This window comes from Ochotona curzoniae, unplaced genomic scaffold (genome assembly GCF_017591425.1).
Source record: "Ochotona curzoniae isolate NIBS_2020 unplaced genomic scaffold, NIBS_Ocur_1.0 contig_1274, whole genome shotgun sequence".
Classification (NCBI taxonomy): Eukaryota; Metazoa; Chordata; class Mammalia; order Lagomorpha; family Ochotonidae; genus Ochotona; species Ochotona curzoniae.
This window is the reverse complement of record NW_024465023.1, coordinates 8,667,180-8,685,503: the sequence shown is the minus strand read 5'-3', so window position 1 is coordinate 8,685,503 and position 18,324 is coordinate 8,667,180. Positions and strand designations below refer to the sequence as shown.

The window sequence follows — 18,324 nt, the reverse complement described above, 5'->3', positions numbered from 1 at the left end:
TCCAGGGACCCCAGCCCCCTCCCTCTGCCTGTGCTGCCTTTTCTCCTAGACCTGGCTGTAGCTGCTTCTCCTCTTCCTCTTTCTCCTCCTCTTCCTTCTCATCCTCCTGCTCCTGCTGTTGGTACTGCTGCTGCCCAGCACGCACTGCCAGCCCCTCGGGGTGTGGTTTCCTCGGACCTGCCCCCAACAGTGGGACCCAGCCTTTTCCTGGCTGTCCCCCCTCCCCACCCCGCAGCCTCCTTCCAAGGTCCGGCAAGTCCCCATCCTTGAAGATACATCCAACTCCCTCCCCTCCCCCAGCCCATTATGGGAGGGAACCCCCCCTTCCTCTTAGTTGTTTGAGATTCCCATTCACCCCCACCCTGGTCCTCTGGGCCTGTGCCCAACTTCTGTCCAATTGAATCCCAGTCCCTTGGGATTCCCCAGCTCCTCCTTTTCCTGTCTCCAGGACTTCTGGGGGTGTGGGAGGGGCTTTTTCAGCCTCTCCCAGACCTTCCCTAGGTACCTCTCACAACCTCACAAAATGTAACCTAGCCCCCATAGCACCCTTGTGGCTCCCCCACTCCCCACTGGGGGAAGTGGCTGCCACACCTACTTTTATCAGCACGACCCCTGCCTCCACACATGCACGCATGTGAGCACACTGTGTGAGCACACACGCCCGCTTGTGGCCCGTGTGCGCACGCGCGCACACACACACACACACACACACACACACACACACGCACGCACACATACCAGGCTATTCTTGGCAGCTCTAGGTACTCTTGAGACAGCTTTTAGCCTCTTTGCTATCTCCTGGTTCTATAGCCACCCCCCTCGCCAGGCACTAGCTCCCTTCCCATGTCTCTAAGGGGGGCTCCAAGCCGTTCACCTCGCCTCCAGAAACCTTAAGGGTGTGGACAACTCTTGTTGTTTGTGTTGGTCCTTCTAGAAGCCCTCTGCCCTTTCCAGACTCAGCCTCCTTCCAGCTTTTGTGGTCCTAGTCCCATCCCTCTGGATGCCTCAGTGTCCAATGCAGCCCTGCAAAGGGGTTTCAGGCTCTTGTTCTTTTCCCAATAACTTCCTGAGAAGGTGACAACTCTTCCTGGATCTGCTGGTCCTTCTATACTGTCCCTATCTTGGTGGTCCAGGATCTCACCAGACCCACCCTCCCCAATATCCTGGAGACAGCCACATTCTCTTAAATCCCCCTTCAAGTCTCTGCGGGCCTGGGGAGCAGCAGGATGGCGGCAGGTGTGGCCACATGGCTACCTTTTGCCCGGGCTGCCGCGGTGGGCTGGCTTCCCCTGGCTCAGCAACCACTACCTCCGGCACCCGGAGTGAAAACCTCTCGAGGAGATGAAGTTCTGGTGGTGAACGTGAGTGGCAGGCGCTTTGAGACCTGGAAGAACACACTGGACCGCTACCCGGACACTTTGTTGGGCAGCTCGGAGAAGGAGTTCTTCTACGATGCTGACTCGGGCGAGTACTTCTTTGATCGGGACCCAGACATGTTCCGGCACGTGCTCAACTTCTACCGCACTGGTCGGCTGCATTGCCCCCGCCAGGAGTGCATCCAGGCCTTCGACGAAGAACTAGCCTTCTATGGCCTGGTCCCTGAGCTCGTTGGCGACTGCTGCCTTGAAGAGTACCGGGACCGCAAGAAGGAGAATGCTGAGCGCCTGGCGGAGGATGAGGAGGCTGAACAGACCGGGGATGGCCCAGCGCTACCAGCTGGCAGCTCGGTGAGGCAGCGGCTCTGGCGGGCCTTCGAGAACCCGCATACAAGCACCGCAGCCCTCGTTTTCTACTACGTGACGGGCTTTTTCATCGCAGTGTCAGTCATTGCCAATGTGGTGGAGACCATCCCGTGCAGGGGTCCCGCACGGCGGACCCCAAGGGAGCAGCCATGCGGCGAGCGCTTCCCGCTGGCCTTTTTCTGTATGGACACGGCTTGCGTGCTCATCTTTACTGGAGAATACCTCTTGCGGCTGTTTGCAGCACCCAGCCGCTGCCGCTTCCTGAGGAGTGTCATGAGCCTCATCGATGTAGTGGCCATCCTACCCTACTACATTGGGCTCTTAGTGCCCAAGAATGAGGATGTGTCGGGCGCCTTTGTCACTCTACGCGTGTTTCGGGTGTTCCGCATCTTCAAGTTCTCCAGGCATTCCCAGGGCTTGCGGATTCTGGGCTACACCCTCAAGAGCTGTGCCTCTGAGCTGGGCTTCCTCCTCTTTTCCCTTACCATGGCCATCATCATCTTTGCCACCGTCATGTTCTACGCTGAGAAGGGGACAAGCAAGACCAACTTTACAAGCATCCCTGCGGCCTTCTGGTATACTATTGTCACCATGACCACACTTGGGTGAGTGCAAGACCCTGTGTTGGGCGCTGCCCATGGATCACACTCACTCCTACTGTGAGACTAGGAAGGTTGGCAGAATGAGAGAACTGCTTCTCCCCTTTGAATGCCACCGTTTGTTCATCTGTTCCAAACTGAGGGAGTTGGACAGAAGTCCCGAGACCCCTCTCAGCTCTGACAATATCTGGATTTCCAAGGTCGGGAGACTTGGGCCAAAGGGTTGTCTTCTCTTTCTGTTGATTCTTTCTTTCTTTCTGTTGGTTCTTTCTTTCTTTCTTTCTTTCTTTTTCTCTCTTTCTCTCTTTCTTTCTTTTCCTTCCTTCCTTTTTTTTGGATGATTTATTTGTTCTCATTGAAACACCAGATTTACAGAGAGGAGAGATAGAAAGATTTTCCATCTTCTGGCTCACTCCTTGAATGGCAAGAATAGCCAGAGCTGAGCCAGTCTGAAGCTAGGAGCCAGAAACCTTCTCCAGGCCTTCCATGTGGGTGCAGGGGCCCAAAAACCTGGGTCATCCTTGTCTGCTTTTCCAGGCCAGAAGCAGGGAGCTGGATTAAAAAGTGGAGCAGCTTCGGGCCTGGCGCGATAGTTTAGTGGTTAAAGTCCTCGCCTTGCAAGCGCTGGGATCCCATATGGGCGCTGGTTCTAATCCGGTGGCCCCACTTCCCATCCAGCTCCCTGCTTGTGGCCTGAGAAAGCAGTTGAGGACGGCCCAAAGCCTTGGGATCCTGCACCTGTGTGGGAGACCTAGAGGAGCTCCTGGCTCCTGGCTTCGGATTGGTTCAGCTCCAGCTGTTGCAGCCACTTGGGGAGTGAACCATCAGACAGAGGATCTTCCTCTCTGTCTCTCCTCCTCTCTGTATATCTGCCTTTCCAATAAAAATAAATAAATCTTAAAAAAAAAAAAAGTGGAACAGCTTAAACATGAACCGTGCCTGTACAGGATGCTGATGTTTAAAGGTGGAGGATTAGGCAACTGTGCCATCGTGTTGGCCCCTGATGTTTTGTCATTTCAGAGCCTCAGTGTCCCCCTTTGCTCAATGGGAAATGATGACTCCCTGTATCATGTATATAGCATGACAGATGTGACAGATAAGATAATAACATCATGTGATGAGAAGTTTTCTGAACTGGTGCAAGATACAAAGTTACACTATTTTTTTTTTTAAAAAAGATTTTTTTGATTGGAAAGGCAGATATACAGAGAGGAGGAGAGACAGAGAGGAAGATCTTCCGTCCAATGATTCACTCCCCAAGTGAGCGCAATGGCTGGAGCTGCACTGATCCAAAGCCAGGAGCCAAGAACCTCCTCCAGGTCTCCCACGTGGGTGCAGGGCCCAAAGGCTTTGGGCTGTCCTCGACTGCTTTCCCAGACCACAAGCAGGGAGCTAGACGGGAAGTGGAGCTGTCGGGATTAGAACTGGTGTCCATATGGGATCCCAGTGTGTTCAGGGCAAGGATTTTAGCCACTAGGCCATGCCGCTGGACCCTGTTACACTTTTTTTTTTCTCTCATTTCTTTTTCGGTCCCAAAAACCATGTCTCCCAATCTCTAGAATTGCTTGTTTTATGGGCATTGCTTCTGTGGCTTTATGATTCCTTGGTGCTTTCCACAATGAGATGGTAATTGCCAACTCCTGAGATTGGGATAAAAATATTAAATGGAATAATCAAATCTATGACATTCTTTAAGACCTTGCCTCTAGGGCAGCTATTATGATTCTTCTCTCAATTTTCATCACTAGCAATATCTGTTGAATCACCGACTCTATGAATTGGCCCTTGCTCGTACAGAAACACTGATTTGGGGTTTCAAAGGAGTAGAGATTCTGGTTGGAGGTTCAGGATGAGCCCTGACAGTGGGTTGGCACTGGGTGTTTTGGATGCCTTCTTACCCTACTCCTTATGACAACCCTGTGAGGGTTACTGGCTGCCTGCTCATGTTTCACAGTTGAATACATGGTTTGGGGCAATGTATCAGAAAGCCCAAGATGGCCTAGTTTAGTGTGGAGGGGAGGTGGAAGGGAGAGACTTGTTATCAGAGTCTGAAGGCTTAAAATGACTCACAATACTGGAAGGAGGCAGCATCACCGGAGGGTCAGCCTGATCAGAGGTCTAGAAACTGACACTGCAGAGGCTGTGTTTCCATGACAGAGTTCAGCTTGCTGCTGGGTGGTCTTGGATGAGTCAGTTCTGGACCCTGCCCTCCCAGAGTTTCCATTTCCCGTTTTGTGAAACAAGTTACTCCTGTTTGCTCTACTCTATTTCCGTGGAAGGAGGGGCAGCATGGAGAAAGTGATTTTTTTTTTTAATGTTCTAAGGCTTCCCTTAGGGCAATCAGTAGGGGTCCTGCCTCCTGCCTCCAGAAGGTAAGACAGAAAGAGAGAGCCAGGCAGACATAGTAAGCAGGACAATCCTTCTGGGAGGCTGAGCCCCTCAGCTGCTTTGTGGGACTCCAGCCCCTGGAGGCTCTTTGTACTACTGCTGGCTTCCTTACTCTGCCCTCTGCTGGGTGTGAATAGATTTCTGGCTGTTTTGGGATGCCCAATGTACAGCTTGGATGGTGGCAGCAGATGGCAGGGGCAGAGGGCCAGGCCTACTTCTCATTTGACTCTTTCAACCCTCCAATCTGGTGGCCAAGGAGGCCCCTTTGTTACATTTTTGCAGAGCAAGAACTTGGGCTCATACAGTTTGGGGGCCTGGACAGTCAGTGTTGGGTGAGATGGAATTGGGTACTGAGGGGCAGGCAGATATTGTTCCTTACCTTGGCCTATCTACCCTGACCCTACCCTAGCTATGGAGACATGGTGCCCAGCACTATCGCTGGCAAGATTTTTGGGTCCATCTGCTCACTGAGTGGTGTCTTGGTCATTGCCCTGCCTGTGCCAGTCATTGTGTCCAACTTCAGCCGCATCTACCACCAGAACCAGCGTGCTGACAAACGCCGAGCACAGCAGGTAACTGCCCCTCTCCATTTCCCCACACCCTAAGTTGGTCTACTCTTGGGCCTTACCCACCTATCCTTTTGTCTCCTCTCCCCATAGAAGGTGCGCTTGGCAAGGATCCGGTTGGCAAAGAGTGGTACCACCAATGCCTTCCTGCAGTATAAACAGAATGGGGGCCTTGAGGTGGGTAGAGCCCAGACTGAGACTGGGGTAAGCAGTAAGCTGGGGAGGAAGGCACTGACCTACCTCTCTCTGTGCACTTCAGGACAACGGCAGTGGGGAGGAGCAGGCGCTGTGCGTCCGGAATCGTTCTGCTTTTGAGCAGCAACATCATCATTTGCTGCATTGCCTAGAGAAGACGACGGTGAGGCCTGCTGAGGGGTGGCATGGCAGGCTGTAGGGGCTCCAAGTCAGCTTCTTCCCTGGAAGGGAGGCTTAATCATTGTGGAAACCTTCCTGGAAGAGGCTGTCATGGCAGAGCTGAGCCTTGGTGCATGGACAATAGGGAAGGAAAGAAATGATTTCTAGAAAGGAGGGGAAAGCCTGCACAAATATGGGGTAGAATCAGCTGCTGGAGGATGCCTGACTCCTTTGTGCCCACAGTGCCATGAATTCACAGATGAGCTAACCTTCAGTGAGGCCCTGGGAGCTGTCTCGCTTGGGGGCCGTACCAGCCGCAGCACCTCGGTATCCTCCCAGCCAGTGGGGCCCAGCAGCCTGCTGTCTTCCTGTTGCCCCCGCCGTGCTAAGCGGCGGGCCATCCGCCTGGCCAATTCCACTGCCTCGGTCAGTCGGGGCAGCATGCAGGAGCTTGATACACTGGCCGGGCTGCGGAGAAGCCCTGGTCCTCAGAGGTAAGCACTTGTTCCCTCTGCTGGCCATGCCTGGGGCTGCCTGGAACCTGGACCAGCGACTCTGAAATGTGAGGATTCTAGACCTAGCCAGTTTAAGCTCCACCCTCGACTCCTCCATGTTGGGAGCTTGGGCTCTGTCTTGAATAAAGTTCTCAGTTTTCATTTGCTCTTTCACCAAGGATTTATTGAACACCTACTATATGCCAGGCACTTGGGGGATGTAGTACTACACAGAACAGATAGCCCTATCCTAGAACCTACAACCTAATGATCTGAAATGGTTCATAAACAAGTGCACATCCAGATCACGTAGGGTGGTAAACATTTGTGAGCACTGAGGAGAGAGATAAGTCAGGCATGGGGACCGAGAGTGAGCAAGAGTGATGTGGTCCTCACAATGTGCCAGGGAAGGCTTCCTGTGCTCAGGAAGTTCACTGCTGAGTGGAGACCTGAAGAACACAGGGTGAGCCATGCAGATAACAGAAAGACGAGCTTTCTGGGAGTGAACGCCCATGCAGAGGCCTTGAGGCAGATGTGTGTTAGACACAGCAAGGGAACTACTTGTGGGGGTGGAAGGAGGGGGAATACAAAATGGCTGAGGACTCTGGTTGTGCTGGGAGTAACTGCAAGAAGTAACAATGTTGTTCTCAGCACTTCCTAAGCAGTTCTGATAATTTCCTATCTGTTTTTTTTTTTAAAGATTTATTCATTTTTATTACAAAGTCAGATATACAGAGAGGAAGATCTTCCATCCGATGATTCACTCCCCAAGTGAGTGCAACGGCCGATGCTATGCCAATCTGAAGCTGGGAACCAGGAGCCTCTTCCAGTTCTCCCACATGGGTGCAGGGTCCCAAAGCCTTGGGCTGTCCTCTACTGCTTTCCCAGGCCACAAGCAGGGAGCTGGATGGGAAGTGGGGCCGCCGGGATTAGAACTGGCGCCCGTGTGGGATCCTGGGCGTGCAAGGCGAGAACTTTAGCCGCTAGGCCACACCGCTGGGCCCTCCTATCTGTTTTAATCCCCAGTCTATGTAGGGGGTGGGTGTAGTGGAAATACTGTTTCTTATCCTATAGACCATGGGGAAGAAAGTGAGAGAGGGCCCAGCAGGTTGGCTCAGTGGCTAAGTACTTGCCTTGCATGCCCCGGGATTCCATATGGGCACTAATTTGTGTCCCGGCTACCCCATTTCCCATCCAGCTCCTTGCTTGTGGCCTGGTAAGGCAGTGAAGGATGGCCCAAAGCCTTGGGACCCTGTACCTAAGAGGCCTGGAGGAAAGCTCTTGGCTCCTAGCTTTGGGTTGGCTCAGCTCCAGCTGTTGTGGCCACTTGGGGAAGTGAACCAGCAGATGGAAGATTTTTCTCTGTGTAGCTCCTTCTCTCTGTAAACCTGCCTTTCCAATTAAAAAAAATCTTAAAAAAAAAATGAAAGAGGAACCAGGATATAAACCCAGGGCTGTCTGACTCCAGAGCCCTCATTCTTTTCCACCACTGTGATTGAGGAAGCAATGGAAGCCCTTTGCTCAGGGCTAGGGACCCAGGAGCTGCTCAACAGGTGTCATGATTCCTGTAGTCATTGATGTGATGACTTTGTAAAAGCCTCTTCATCTTTCTTACCTTTGTCCACAGCCGCTCAAGCCTCAATGCCAAGCCCCACGACAGCCTTGACCTGAACTGCGACAGCCAGGACTTCGTGGCTGCCATTATCAGTATCCCTACGCCTCCTGCCAACAGCCCCGATGAGAGTCAACTTTCTTCCCCTGGCGGTGGGGGCAGGGCCAGCAGCACCTTCAGGAACTCCAGTTTGGGGACCCCTTGCCTCCTGCCTGAGCCCATCAAGATCTCTTCCCTGTGAGGGGTGGGCCTTTCCGCTTACAGGGCACCACTTTGTTACTGGGGACCCATTTCCAAAGCCATATTTTGGGGAGGCAGGCAGGGGCAGGCCTGAGATCCCCTTCTGCCCCCTGCTGAGAACTATGCAATGTACTTTGATGGAATGACTCACCTTGATGGGGAGGGGAATTGGATGGGGAGAAGTAGTACTAGGGGATGGGAAGCTTCTTCCCCTTGTAGGTAGTTTGCCCCATGGGAGCTGAAACACTGGGCTTTTGCAGGCCCTGGCACACTGGGATTGGCCCTTCTCCACCAGCTGTCCTCCTGCATGTTCTTCCCTTCTGGTCCTTGGAGGATGGTAGAGCTTCCATCTGACAGCTGAGATGTGCGCTTCTCTCTTCCTGGGCTATAGAGGCTTGCGGGTAGGGGGAAAGATACAGAAAAAAAAAAAACCAAAAAAACAAAAAAACCCTTCCCTCTGATCTGGCCTTGGAAAAGGTCCTTGTTCTCCACCAGGTCTGACAATTCCCAGATTCTGAAGCTTGGAATGCAATCTACGGCTTCCTGGGCTGTGTCCTCAACTGTGCCCTACCACCCCCAGGCTTTGGCTGATGGGACAGGCTGCCTCTCCAAATACATAGATAGCACAAACACCACTTCCCCTTTCCCTGGCTGCTGGAAACAGGTCCCCTGCAACCCTGTCATCTGCCAGTCTTCCCCCATCCCGCACCCAACAAACTAGCAATTGCAGCTGCTGCAGTGACATTATGCAAAGCTTCTAACCAGTCTGCTACAGTATTGACATCAGCCCTAATCAGAGGACCACTTCCAACTGCCCCTCCTCCTCACTTCAACTCCTTCCTGGGTTGGGCCAGAGCAGAGTCTGGACTGGCTGAGATAAGAGTCTGGCAGCAGCCAGAGCTGGGCTGTGTTTGGAGATCATTGGTCATGTTCTCAGGCAGGAGCACAGACCTGGCAGGGGCTGAGGCCCAGACTGTTTTCGAACATTGGGAGTTTGGGGAAGCAGGAATAACACCTGATCTTCCCCTACCCGCATCCTGCCATAACTCCTTCCTTCTCACAGTCCCCTCTCCTCTCCTTTCTTGGTCACCTTTCAGAACTCGCTCTTCTCAGGCTGAAATTGGGCACCATCTCAGGTTCCCTGTGCCCAGCGCTGTGCTTGCGGAGCTGGCAGCTGACAAAGATGTAGTTTGCATCAGTCAATAAAATCTAAGAGGAGGGATGGGGACTGGACATCTCCTGGTTCTGTGGATATCAGGCTGGGCTGACCGGGCTGGGATGGGGCAGGACTGGTGCGGGGGAGGGGTTTGAAAACACTCTGACTTCAACTCCTTTCTGCTAGTACAAGGGCTGGTATAAGGAAAGGGATGAAGGGGATGGTTGGAAAATGAGGCTGTTGAAAAAAAAAAAAAAAGATGATTTGAAGAGCCCAAGGCACAGAGGCAGGCTAGGGAGTCTGGAGCTACTCCCCTTATAGATCATTGGTTCCAGTTCTTTCATTCACAGATGGGGAAACTGAGGCTCGGAGCAACACAAAGTTCATAGTTCATTAGAGGTGACTTCAACTCAGGCTTCCTGACAGCAAACCCTTCTGAATTTAGTCCTAATAAAAGCATCTGCCAGTTGGGCGGATTTCTCCTTCCTAGCAGCATCTCCCACCTTCTCACTTCTGGGCCACCTCCTATACAAGGCTAATGTAGGACTGAACTTTGTAGGGGGCCAAGCAGACAGGCGCTGGGTGAGGGAACCACTTAACTTCATCTTGTTTCATGTTGCTAATCTGTGAAATAGAGATAATGATGAATTAATTTGCCAATTATTCATTTACTGCCAATCAATTTGTGGTGTTACAAATACAAAGATGGGCGCAGTAAACATTGATAGCTGTGTAGAACTGAACATGGAAGGCAGACAATGAAGCAATACAGCATGGTAAAAGTAGGATGGGTGTGTTATATAAGCAGATTGCTGGCAAGAGACTCTAACGTAGTCCCTACACAAGGAATGGGATGGGGTTGGCCAGACAAAAGATGAAAGGTTGAAAATGTTATATAAAGTCAGAGGGAACAGCATGTGCACTGACTTGGAGGCTAGAGAGGAAGCTTCCTGGTTCTGGGGGCAAGTCAAAGTAGTTCAGTCCAGTAGGGAGGAGAATAAGGCTATGAGGAGAGGTACGCCTGGGAAGCTAGGAGAAGGACCTAGGACTTCATCCTAAGGAGGAGAACAGGGATCTCTCAGAAATAAGACTATTCTGATGAGGTTTGAGTTGCTAGTTCTGGCTGTAGGGGAGCGAACTACAGAAATAGTCCTGGAGGAAGAGTAGTGAAGGGGCTTTTGTGGCAGTCCAGTTGGCAGGACCAGAGTAGTGACAGCAGTGGAAGGACTGGGGACTGGCAGACATGTAGGAGCTGAAGAAGATGGAGCAGAGATGATTGACTCGCAGGTTTCTGGCTTGGGCAGTGGAGGATGGGGTGCTGTCCACTGTCCAAGGGACTGTCATCAAAGCAGTTAGCTCACACTGCCAGGCACAGAATAAGTGCTGGATTCAGGGTATGAGGCAGAATGATTTTCACAGGTTCAGTTTTAGATGCATAGTAAACTGAATAGAATGTCCAGTGAGGGTGGGAATATTTGGGTCTGGAGTGACACAATCATGAGAAGATGCAACGTGATCATGTGTATGGGCATTGGGCTCTCAGTCCAAAAGGCAACAGGGCCAGCAAACATGAATCTTTCTCTTTCCATTAAATCTCATAAACAAACAACACCACTGACACCTGTCTATTACTAATACCTTTTGGGGAAGGGTTTCTACTAGGAGCAGCATTGGAAGGGAAAACGTTGGTTGGCACTCAGAAAAAGGTGGTTGATGACTGGCTTTCAGTCAACTTGTTGCCTGATTTGGTTCCTAAGACTAATGCTGAGCCCTCACCTCTCACATGCCTGCTTGGTTTATGAGCACATCCGAATCCTGTAACTGCTTCACGAGGATGTCTGCACAGGTGTTATCATTTTCACTTTACAGATAAGTAATCTCAGGCAATGATTGGCTCAAGGTCACACAGTTGGGAGGTCCATCTGTGCCTGGAGTTGAGGTCTTCCCCACTCTTAAACTCTGGGAATCTCTGCTGTGCACCAACACGCAGGGCACTAGAGCCAAACTTTTAGCAATTGGTAGGGTGGGTGTTCAACGACTTGCCAAAACTCACTCACATAGGAAGGGCAGAGCTAGGATTCGCTGGGAGGTCTCCAGCTGTTCAACAACATGGATTTTTACCAAGTTCATACCGAGACCCTTGCTGGAGGGATAGCTGGTTCACTGGACCCAAGCAAATAAAGTTTTAGAAAAGGGCTGCAGCGTGCTTGTGCACTGGCCATAGGGGCGGGGAGGTCAACGCCAGGGAAGTGGTGCCAGACAGGGAGTGCCTGTTTCCCAAATACCCGCTGTCCACTCGGTGCAGGTCTGTCTCCAGGTTGGCTCGTTTGACTTGAGCGACGGTGCCTCTTGGCCAGTCGTCGCATAACTCAGCCTGTTACCAGGGTGAAGCGGGGTCCCGCCTCACCGGCTGCTGGGGATTCGTAGGTGGGTGGGACCGGAACTGACGATGGGGGGCGGGTGACTGCTGGGATCTGGGAGTGTTGATGTTTTCCAGTCCCGGGGACAAGTGGGAAGCCTGGAGGCGCGGTGCTCTGATCGGGCACGAGGCCGGCTACTGGTTCTCTCTCGGTGTGCAAGCTACCGACGTGGAGCCTCGAGGAAAGAACGTCAAGCTCGAGGACGTGGACGAAAACCGTCAAAAACAACTGCTGAGGCAACAAGGCTTCCCACTTAGCAACCAGAGACGGCGAGAGCCCTGGAAGACGAGCGCTGGGCTCTGATTGGCAGGGGGACACCGTAGGGGACTGACAGAGCTCTTCAGATTGGCTGGCATCCTCAATTGTTGTGGCTGGTGGCGGAGAGCTTGCCCACGTACTTCCGAGCGACAGGCAGGGCTGTGCCCTGGCGCGCAGGCGCAGCGCCCCAGGGCCCCACCCGGTAGTTGAAGAACCTGGGAAGGGGCGGAGCCAGGAGGTGCTTGTTTTGGTTCTGTTGCCTTTGGAGCAGAAGGCCTGGACGGACTTGAGCAGGAAACTTGGGCTTCGACAGAAGACTTCGACAGTGTGGCCGGGGGGCCAAGGCGACAACTCAACCCTTAGCGGCGCCTTCGTGCTAGACTTCACATCCGGGGCTTCCTCCCGGCGTGACCCGCGCGCCACCGACAGTTCTCGAACCGGTGCCTTCACAGCTCTTTATCCGGGCCTAGCTACTCCCGTCGTGCTTCGCGCCCGACAGTAGCCCCCTCATCCGGGTTCTCTCCCGGCGTGCTTCGCGCTTGGTTTGCTGGGGGGTATTCGGAGGTGCCGCCATGACTATTCTCCCCAAAAAGAAGCCGCCGCCTCCCGACGCTGACCCCGCCAACGAGCCGCCGCCGTCCGGGCCGCTGCCCCCGGCGCCGCGCCGCGGCGGGGGCGTAGGCGTGGGCGGCGGCGGCCCGGGAGTGGGCGGTGGCGACCGCGACCGTGACTCGGGGGTCGTAGGGGCCCGTCCCCGGGCTTCGCCGCCGCCCCAGGGCCCGCTGCCGGGGCCTCCAGGCGCGCTTCACCGCTGGGCGCTAGCCGTGCCACCGGGCGCAGTGGCGGGCCCTCGGCCGCAGCAGGCTTCTCCACCTCCTTGTGGAGGTCCTGGAGGTCCCGGAGGCGGTCCTGGTGATGCTCTGGGTGCAGCTGCGGCAGGGGTAGGCGCACCGGGCGTGGTGGTGGGCGTCGGTGGTGCTGTGGGCGTGGGGGGCTGCTGCTCAGGCCCGGGACATAGCAAGCGGCGTCGTCAGGCTCCTGGTGTTGGCGCTGTTGGCGGGGGCAGTCCGGAGCGTGAGGAGGTCGGTGCGGGCTACAATAGTGAGGACGAGTATGAGGCTGCAGCTGCGCGCATCGAAGCCATGGACCCTGCGACAGTGGAACAGGTAAGGGCTGGGGGCGGGAAGGAGAGCGGGCATGCATGGGAAAAAGCCAGCACTCCCTAGGCAGAGAAAAGGGGACCCCAGAAAGGCTGGTTGAGATTGCCTAAGGAGAACTGGGCTTCGCATGTGGGCCATTCATCTCTGTGGGTAGGGGAGCATCTACTAACTCCTACCCAGGAATTGGGGTTAGAGGCTTTGGATGAGGTGGTGGGCTCAGGGATTGAAAGGGTGGCGTGGAAAGTCTGTTTAGGGGTCAGTCGGCGTCCCTCCAAGGCCCTGTGGCCTCCTCTGGAGGAATGGATAGCTGAGATTTCTTCAAGACACCCTGAGGGATGTAGGTATGTGTTCTGTAGCTTGACATCTACTTTCTTCTGGGGTGGGAGTCTGCAATTCCCCCCTTCCTGAGACCTCAAGTAAGGTGAGGGAAGCCCTCAAAGATGGGGTCTGAGGGTCCCTACAGAAACTGAAGGTTTGGATACCAAGAATGCGAGATACTCTGGAGAGGGCGCCCGCTTGACCCTTGCAGGCTGTGCCCCTCCTGCCTCCTTAGGGGCATGCACATGCCCTCTGGGGCCCTCAGGCACACCCTGCTAGAGAATGAAGGGCTCAGCGGGGGGTATGCCTGTGAGTATGTGCACTTGCGCACAGCAGAGGCAGTCTTGTGAGCTTAGGAGTTTTTCTGATCCCTAGGAGATAAGATTCCCTCCCTTGGTGGACAGAGACCAACAACAAGTTACTCCCAGGAATGAGAGAGAATATTTGCATTTGGGTCTGTGCTGCTTCACTAGGGGCCCGGGGCTGCTTGCTTTCCAGAGGTGCCCCTGCCCCCCAGGGCTTGGGCTGCCTGTAAAGAAAATGACAACCACCCTCCCCTCCCTTGCCAAACTTTGGCTAGGGGGCCCAAGAGCCTCCTGCTAGTGGACTGGAATTCCTGAACTGTGAGTCTGATAGCCTCCAGCAGAAGGGACAGGCAAGATGAGTTTTTTTGGGAGGGAGGGGGACATTCCTGGCATGGGCTGCTGTCTGAATGTTCTCGAGGGCTGAGGTCCCCCCAACACACACACACACTACAGGGTTGTAGGCCCTTCCATCCCAGTTATACAGGCCTGAAATACACCTTGGGAACCTTCTTCGTGCTGCAAGGGTTTACTTCTTGTCAGGGACGTGTGCCACCCCCTCTCTTTCTTGGAGACTCAGACCTGCCTCGGGACATGGGCAGCATGGATTCCCACAGGTAATGTAGCAGGCCTCCCTGGGGCTCTAAATGTCTAGGGCCTGTGGCCCACTGGGCTAAGGATGCACAGCTTTTCCTCGGAGACAGGAAATCCATGTATACTTCAGGGACTGTCCTGTCCCTAGAGATAAGGTTGGAGCATTCTCCTCAAGGAACTGCTCAGGAACAGGAGGCCTCTTCCTGTCAGCACGGAGCCTTGACAAACAGGCTACTGAGTCTCCCCTCAGTGGCTTTAACTGGGGTGAATGACAGTCTGTTCCTATTACCTACCTTAGGATTTGAGGCCTGAATCTTCCCAGAAGGCACCATCAACCTCACCTCAAACACCCCAGCCTTAGTCATAGAAGGTTGTTTTTAATGATTTATTCTATTTTTATTTGAGTTAGGAGAGCCAGAGAGAGAAAGAGAGAGAGAGATCTTCATCTACTGGTCCACTCCCCAAATGATCATAATGATTGGAACTAAGCTGGTCTGAAGCCAGGAGCATTTTCAGATCTCCTGCAGGGATGCAGGGCCCTAAGGTCCTGAGCCATCTTCCACTGCTTTCCTAGGCCACAAACAAAGAGCTGGATGGGAAGTGGAGCAGCCAGGACACGAGCCAGTGCATGTATGGGATGCCGGCACTGCAGGATTGTAGGGTGCTAGCCCCAGTCATAGGAAGTTTTTAGGAACAGACTTTCTGCATTGGCTAGTTGGGCCTAAGGCTCGCATTCCGCTCTCTCCCAGGAACCTGTGCTTCTGCTCTGGGACAAGAGCTCTTTCCCTGGAGGGACTGAGGACTGAGCACCCCCTTGGGCATCAAGCTCTCCTTTGACCACACTAAGCAATCCTTTGGCACCAGGGAGAACAGGAGGTCATCCACAGTGTGGCTGAGACTTCCTCCTTGGACAAAGAACCTGGTGCTTTCAAGATGCCACAGCCATTTGCTCTGAGCCCCTAGAAGGCTCCAGCGGCCCCCTGGCTTCTCGGAGCAGGTCATATGCTGGGGATATGGAGTCTAAGGCTCCCCACTAGAGCTTGCAGAGCTTCGGAGTCTTTCCCTGACAGGGCATCTGCTTGTCTCCAGTCAGGAAAATATTCAGAGTTCTGAAATGGTGTAGATGAGTAGGGGCTTAGGATTTCCCCACTCCAGAGAGATTCTCCTCCTGTGGCCAGCTCCCCCTTGGCTCAGGTGAAATCTATTTGTATTTCAGGGCAAGGGCCTTGGCTTGAGCCCCTTACTGCTGTTCCCACCATCATTATTTTTGACAGTCAGTTGTCTGGACCTCACAGGGTCAGCGCTGAGAATTTTATTTTATTTATTTATTTTTCTCATTGGTAAAGTCTCTCCTTGCTCACAGAAGTAGGGAGCAATATGTCCTGGTCCCAGGGCCTGAGGAGGAATGCTCCGTGCTGCTTCTCGTGTTGCCCTACCCTCACTCCTGGCCTCACTCCTGAGAACATGGAAGAAGAGGCTTGTGAGCGCCTGCGTGTAGCTTCCCCTCCCCAATGACATGAGATAGGTTCTTTGTCCTCCCACTTCTTGAGTTAAAGGGAAAATTTTTCCCTTTGCTCCCCGCCTCATCTGGTCCAACTCGGGACCTTTTAGGGCTGAGAAGAGGTTGTCTTGGTCTTGAAGTGTCATCAGGGTCACCTGTTCCCAGAGGCCAGTAGTACCCTTGGGAAGAAGGGGCTGTTGTTGAGAGGAAATCTGAGTCTGAGTGATGAGTTACCCCCTCCCCCCCCCCCCCCGTGCTGACCATTTCTGATTTGTCCTGACTCTGTGAACAGACCTGTCTTCCCTTTAGGCACCATTGTGTCCAGGTGCTGGGAAGGTGGCGATGGCAGGGTTTCCTTTCCTGGAAGTGACCGCCTTGCTGGGAACCAGCCCTGTGAAAAGGACAGTTTGGAAGTTCCCTGAGCCTGGGGACCCCACAAAGCTCTTCAGAGGTGGTCAAAGGGGGACTGGTACCTGTAGTCAGGGTGTTAACTTTTCAAATCTGGGACTGTTGGGGCCTTTCCTGGGCGAACTAGAGTAGGCCCTGCCTGTGCTCTCTGCACCTCTGTTCTTTTTTTTATTTTTTTAAGATTAATTTTATCTTAATTGAAAGAGTTACAGAGAAAGAGGGAAGGAGGGAGGGAGGCAGAGGGAGAGATCTCTTCCATTCTCTGGTTCATTCCCCACATGACCACAATGGTCAGAGCTGGGATGGTCTGAAGCCAGGAGCCAGGACCCTCTTCTAAGTATCCCACTTGGGTGCAGGGTCCTAAGGCTTTAGTCCATTCTCTACTGCTTTCCCAGGCCATTAGCAGGGAGCTGAATTGGAAGTGGAGCTGCTGGGACTCAAACCAGCACTCCATATGGAGTGCCAGTACCACAGGCAAAGGATTAGCATGCTATACCACTGCACTGACTCCATGTACCTGTGTTTTCTCACTGATCAGGGGAAGAAGCTGCTCATGAGGTGGTTGCTTAGCTTTGAGATTTTCAGGAACTCAGTCCACGGCTCCGTGAGCCTGAAGATGTCAGAATGATGGGTGTCTTTTTGAGACAGAACTGGTTTCCTCTCCTGCCTTCCCTGCTGCTCTCTTTCAGTCATCCAAGCGTGGTGGGAAGGAGAAGTAGCCTGTTGGTGTGACGCTCGCGGTTGATACATTTTTGTGGGCAGCTATGCTGCCATGACTAAGCCTGGTGAGACTGGTCATCAGGGGCCTGTTTGGCAGTGTGGAGAGGTAGAGGTGTGTGTGAAAGGGTTGGGGCTTTGGAGTGGGGCAGGCTTGAGTTCAAATTGCAGTGTCTCTGACCATGTTGCTTCCTGGCTTTGGGCAGCTCTTTCCCCTGTCAGTTGTCATTCTTGCATAAGTCCACACCTGCCCAGAGCCCCCGAATTTGTGGAGTCCTGACCTTGCCCACCTTAGGCCTTGGCTGGTTCAGCTTTTTGTCTGGGCTGGGCAGTTTGTCCTGGGGACATCTTGGTTCGCCTTAGGAGCCTTTTCCACTCTTTGTGACCCATCTTTGGTTGCAAAGAACCTGTTAGGTGGCATCTAGGAACCTGCCGATTCCTTGGGCCCCTCTTAACCCCTTCTGGAGTTGGGTAGCTAACAGGTGGGGGGGGGGGTGAATTCTGCCCAGGTACCGGGGCTGTGAGTCCTCTGCACTAAGCTTCTATGTGGCTTTCAGGCTGTTCCTTTCCTATATCTTGCTGTTTGCATCCATCAGTGCTGGCGGTGAAGGGGGACGTTTGGACTCATTGCTCTGAAGTGGTAGTCTTATTTTTCTAATCTTCTACTCCCCACTCCCCCTACCCATCATGAATGTTTGATTTGTGAGAATGTGTTCTTTTAAGGGACGTGCTGTGACACTGCAAGTCATGTTCCGCCTCTTCCCTGTCTGATGTGATAGGTCCTTGCTGCTCTTTTTTGTAACAGCTTCATTGAGGTGCGGTTCACGTACCATGCTTGTGCATCCATTGCCACAGTCAGTTTTAGAACATTTCCATCACTCCAGAAACAAACTCTGTACCTCTTAGCTGTCATCCCATAGTCTCCCGATCCCCTCACCCTTTTCCAGCTCCTGGCAAGCATTAATCTGCTTTCTGTCTTGATTGGTTTGTCTATTTTGGATGTTTCTTATAAATGGTATAAATGGAATAGTACAATATGCAGTCCTTGGTGACTTGGTTTCTTTTTATTTAGCATAGTGTGTTCAGTGCCCATCCGTGTTGTGGCATGCATCAGTACTGCATTCCTTTTTATTACTGAATAATAGGGTTGGGGGAGGGAGTTAATTCCCTTCCTCTCAGTCACCCAGCAATAGACCAGGGCCTTGCTCTTTTCCTCCTGCCCTGGAGCTTGTGTCTTGTTTCTCATCGGATGTGTTTTGCTCATGGAGCCAAGCCAGTGTCCCTGGGTATTTTGGGGGAGGGGATGGTGTAGGCACCAGGATTGCTAGGACGGAGTTGTGAGGCCCAGAATACTAAGCACCTCTTGGCCATGAGCTCTGGGAATGCATCTGTCCATGGCAGCCACTGCTGCTGCCCCCTTCCTCTGTCCCCTTCTCCCTGCACTGGCATCTCATTTATGGTCAGCAGCTTCTGGGCCGAAGAAGAGGTGATTCCA

The 18,324-nt window shown here is 53.2% G+C and overlaps 2 protein-coding genes across 4 annotated transcripts in view; both read left to right on the top strand.

Moving 5' to 3' along the window:
- Positions 1–1,111: 1,111 nt before the first annotated feature.
- Positions 1,112–9,702, top strand: KCND1 (potassium voltage-gated channel subfamily D member 1). The gene is made up of 6 exons (XM_041001710.1): positions 1,112–2,347; positions 5,139–5,301; positions 5,389–5,472; positions 5,555–5,653; positions 5,893–6,143; positions 7,771–9,702. The coding sequence occupies exons 1-6, from the start codon at positions 1,227–1,229 to the stop codon at positions 7,994–7,996; spliced, it is 1,944 nt and encodes a 647-aa protein (XP_040857644.1). The 5' UTR covers positions 1,112–1,226; the 3' UTR covers positions 7,997–9,702.
- A 1,928-nt stretch (positions 9,703–11,630) lies between these two features.
- OTUD5 (OTU deubiquitinase 5) overlaps positions 11,631–18,324 on the top strand; it is a 33,394-nt gene continuing 26,700 nt past the window's right edge. The window contains exons 1-2 of one of the 3 annotated variants that reach the window (XM_040998952.1): positions 11,632–12,751; positions 12,881–12,995. In XM_040998952.1, the coding sequence (XP_040854886.1) occupies positions 12,402–12,751; positions 12,881–12,995 (465 nt within the window). In that variant the 5' untranslated portion in view covers positions 11,632–12,401. Of the gene's footprint in view, positions 12,996–18,324 lie in introns of all 3 variants that reach the window. The other 2 variants (XM_040998944.1, XM_040998936.1) reach the window with 2 other exon arrangements.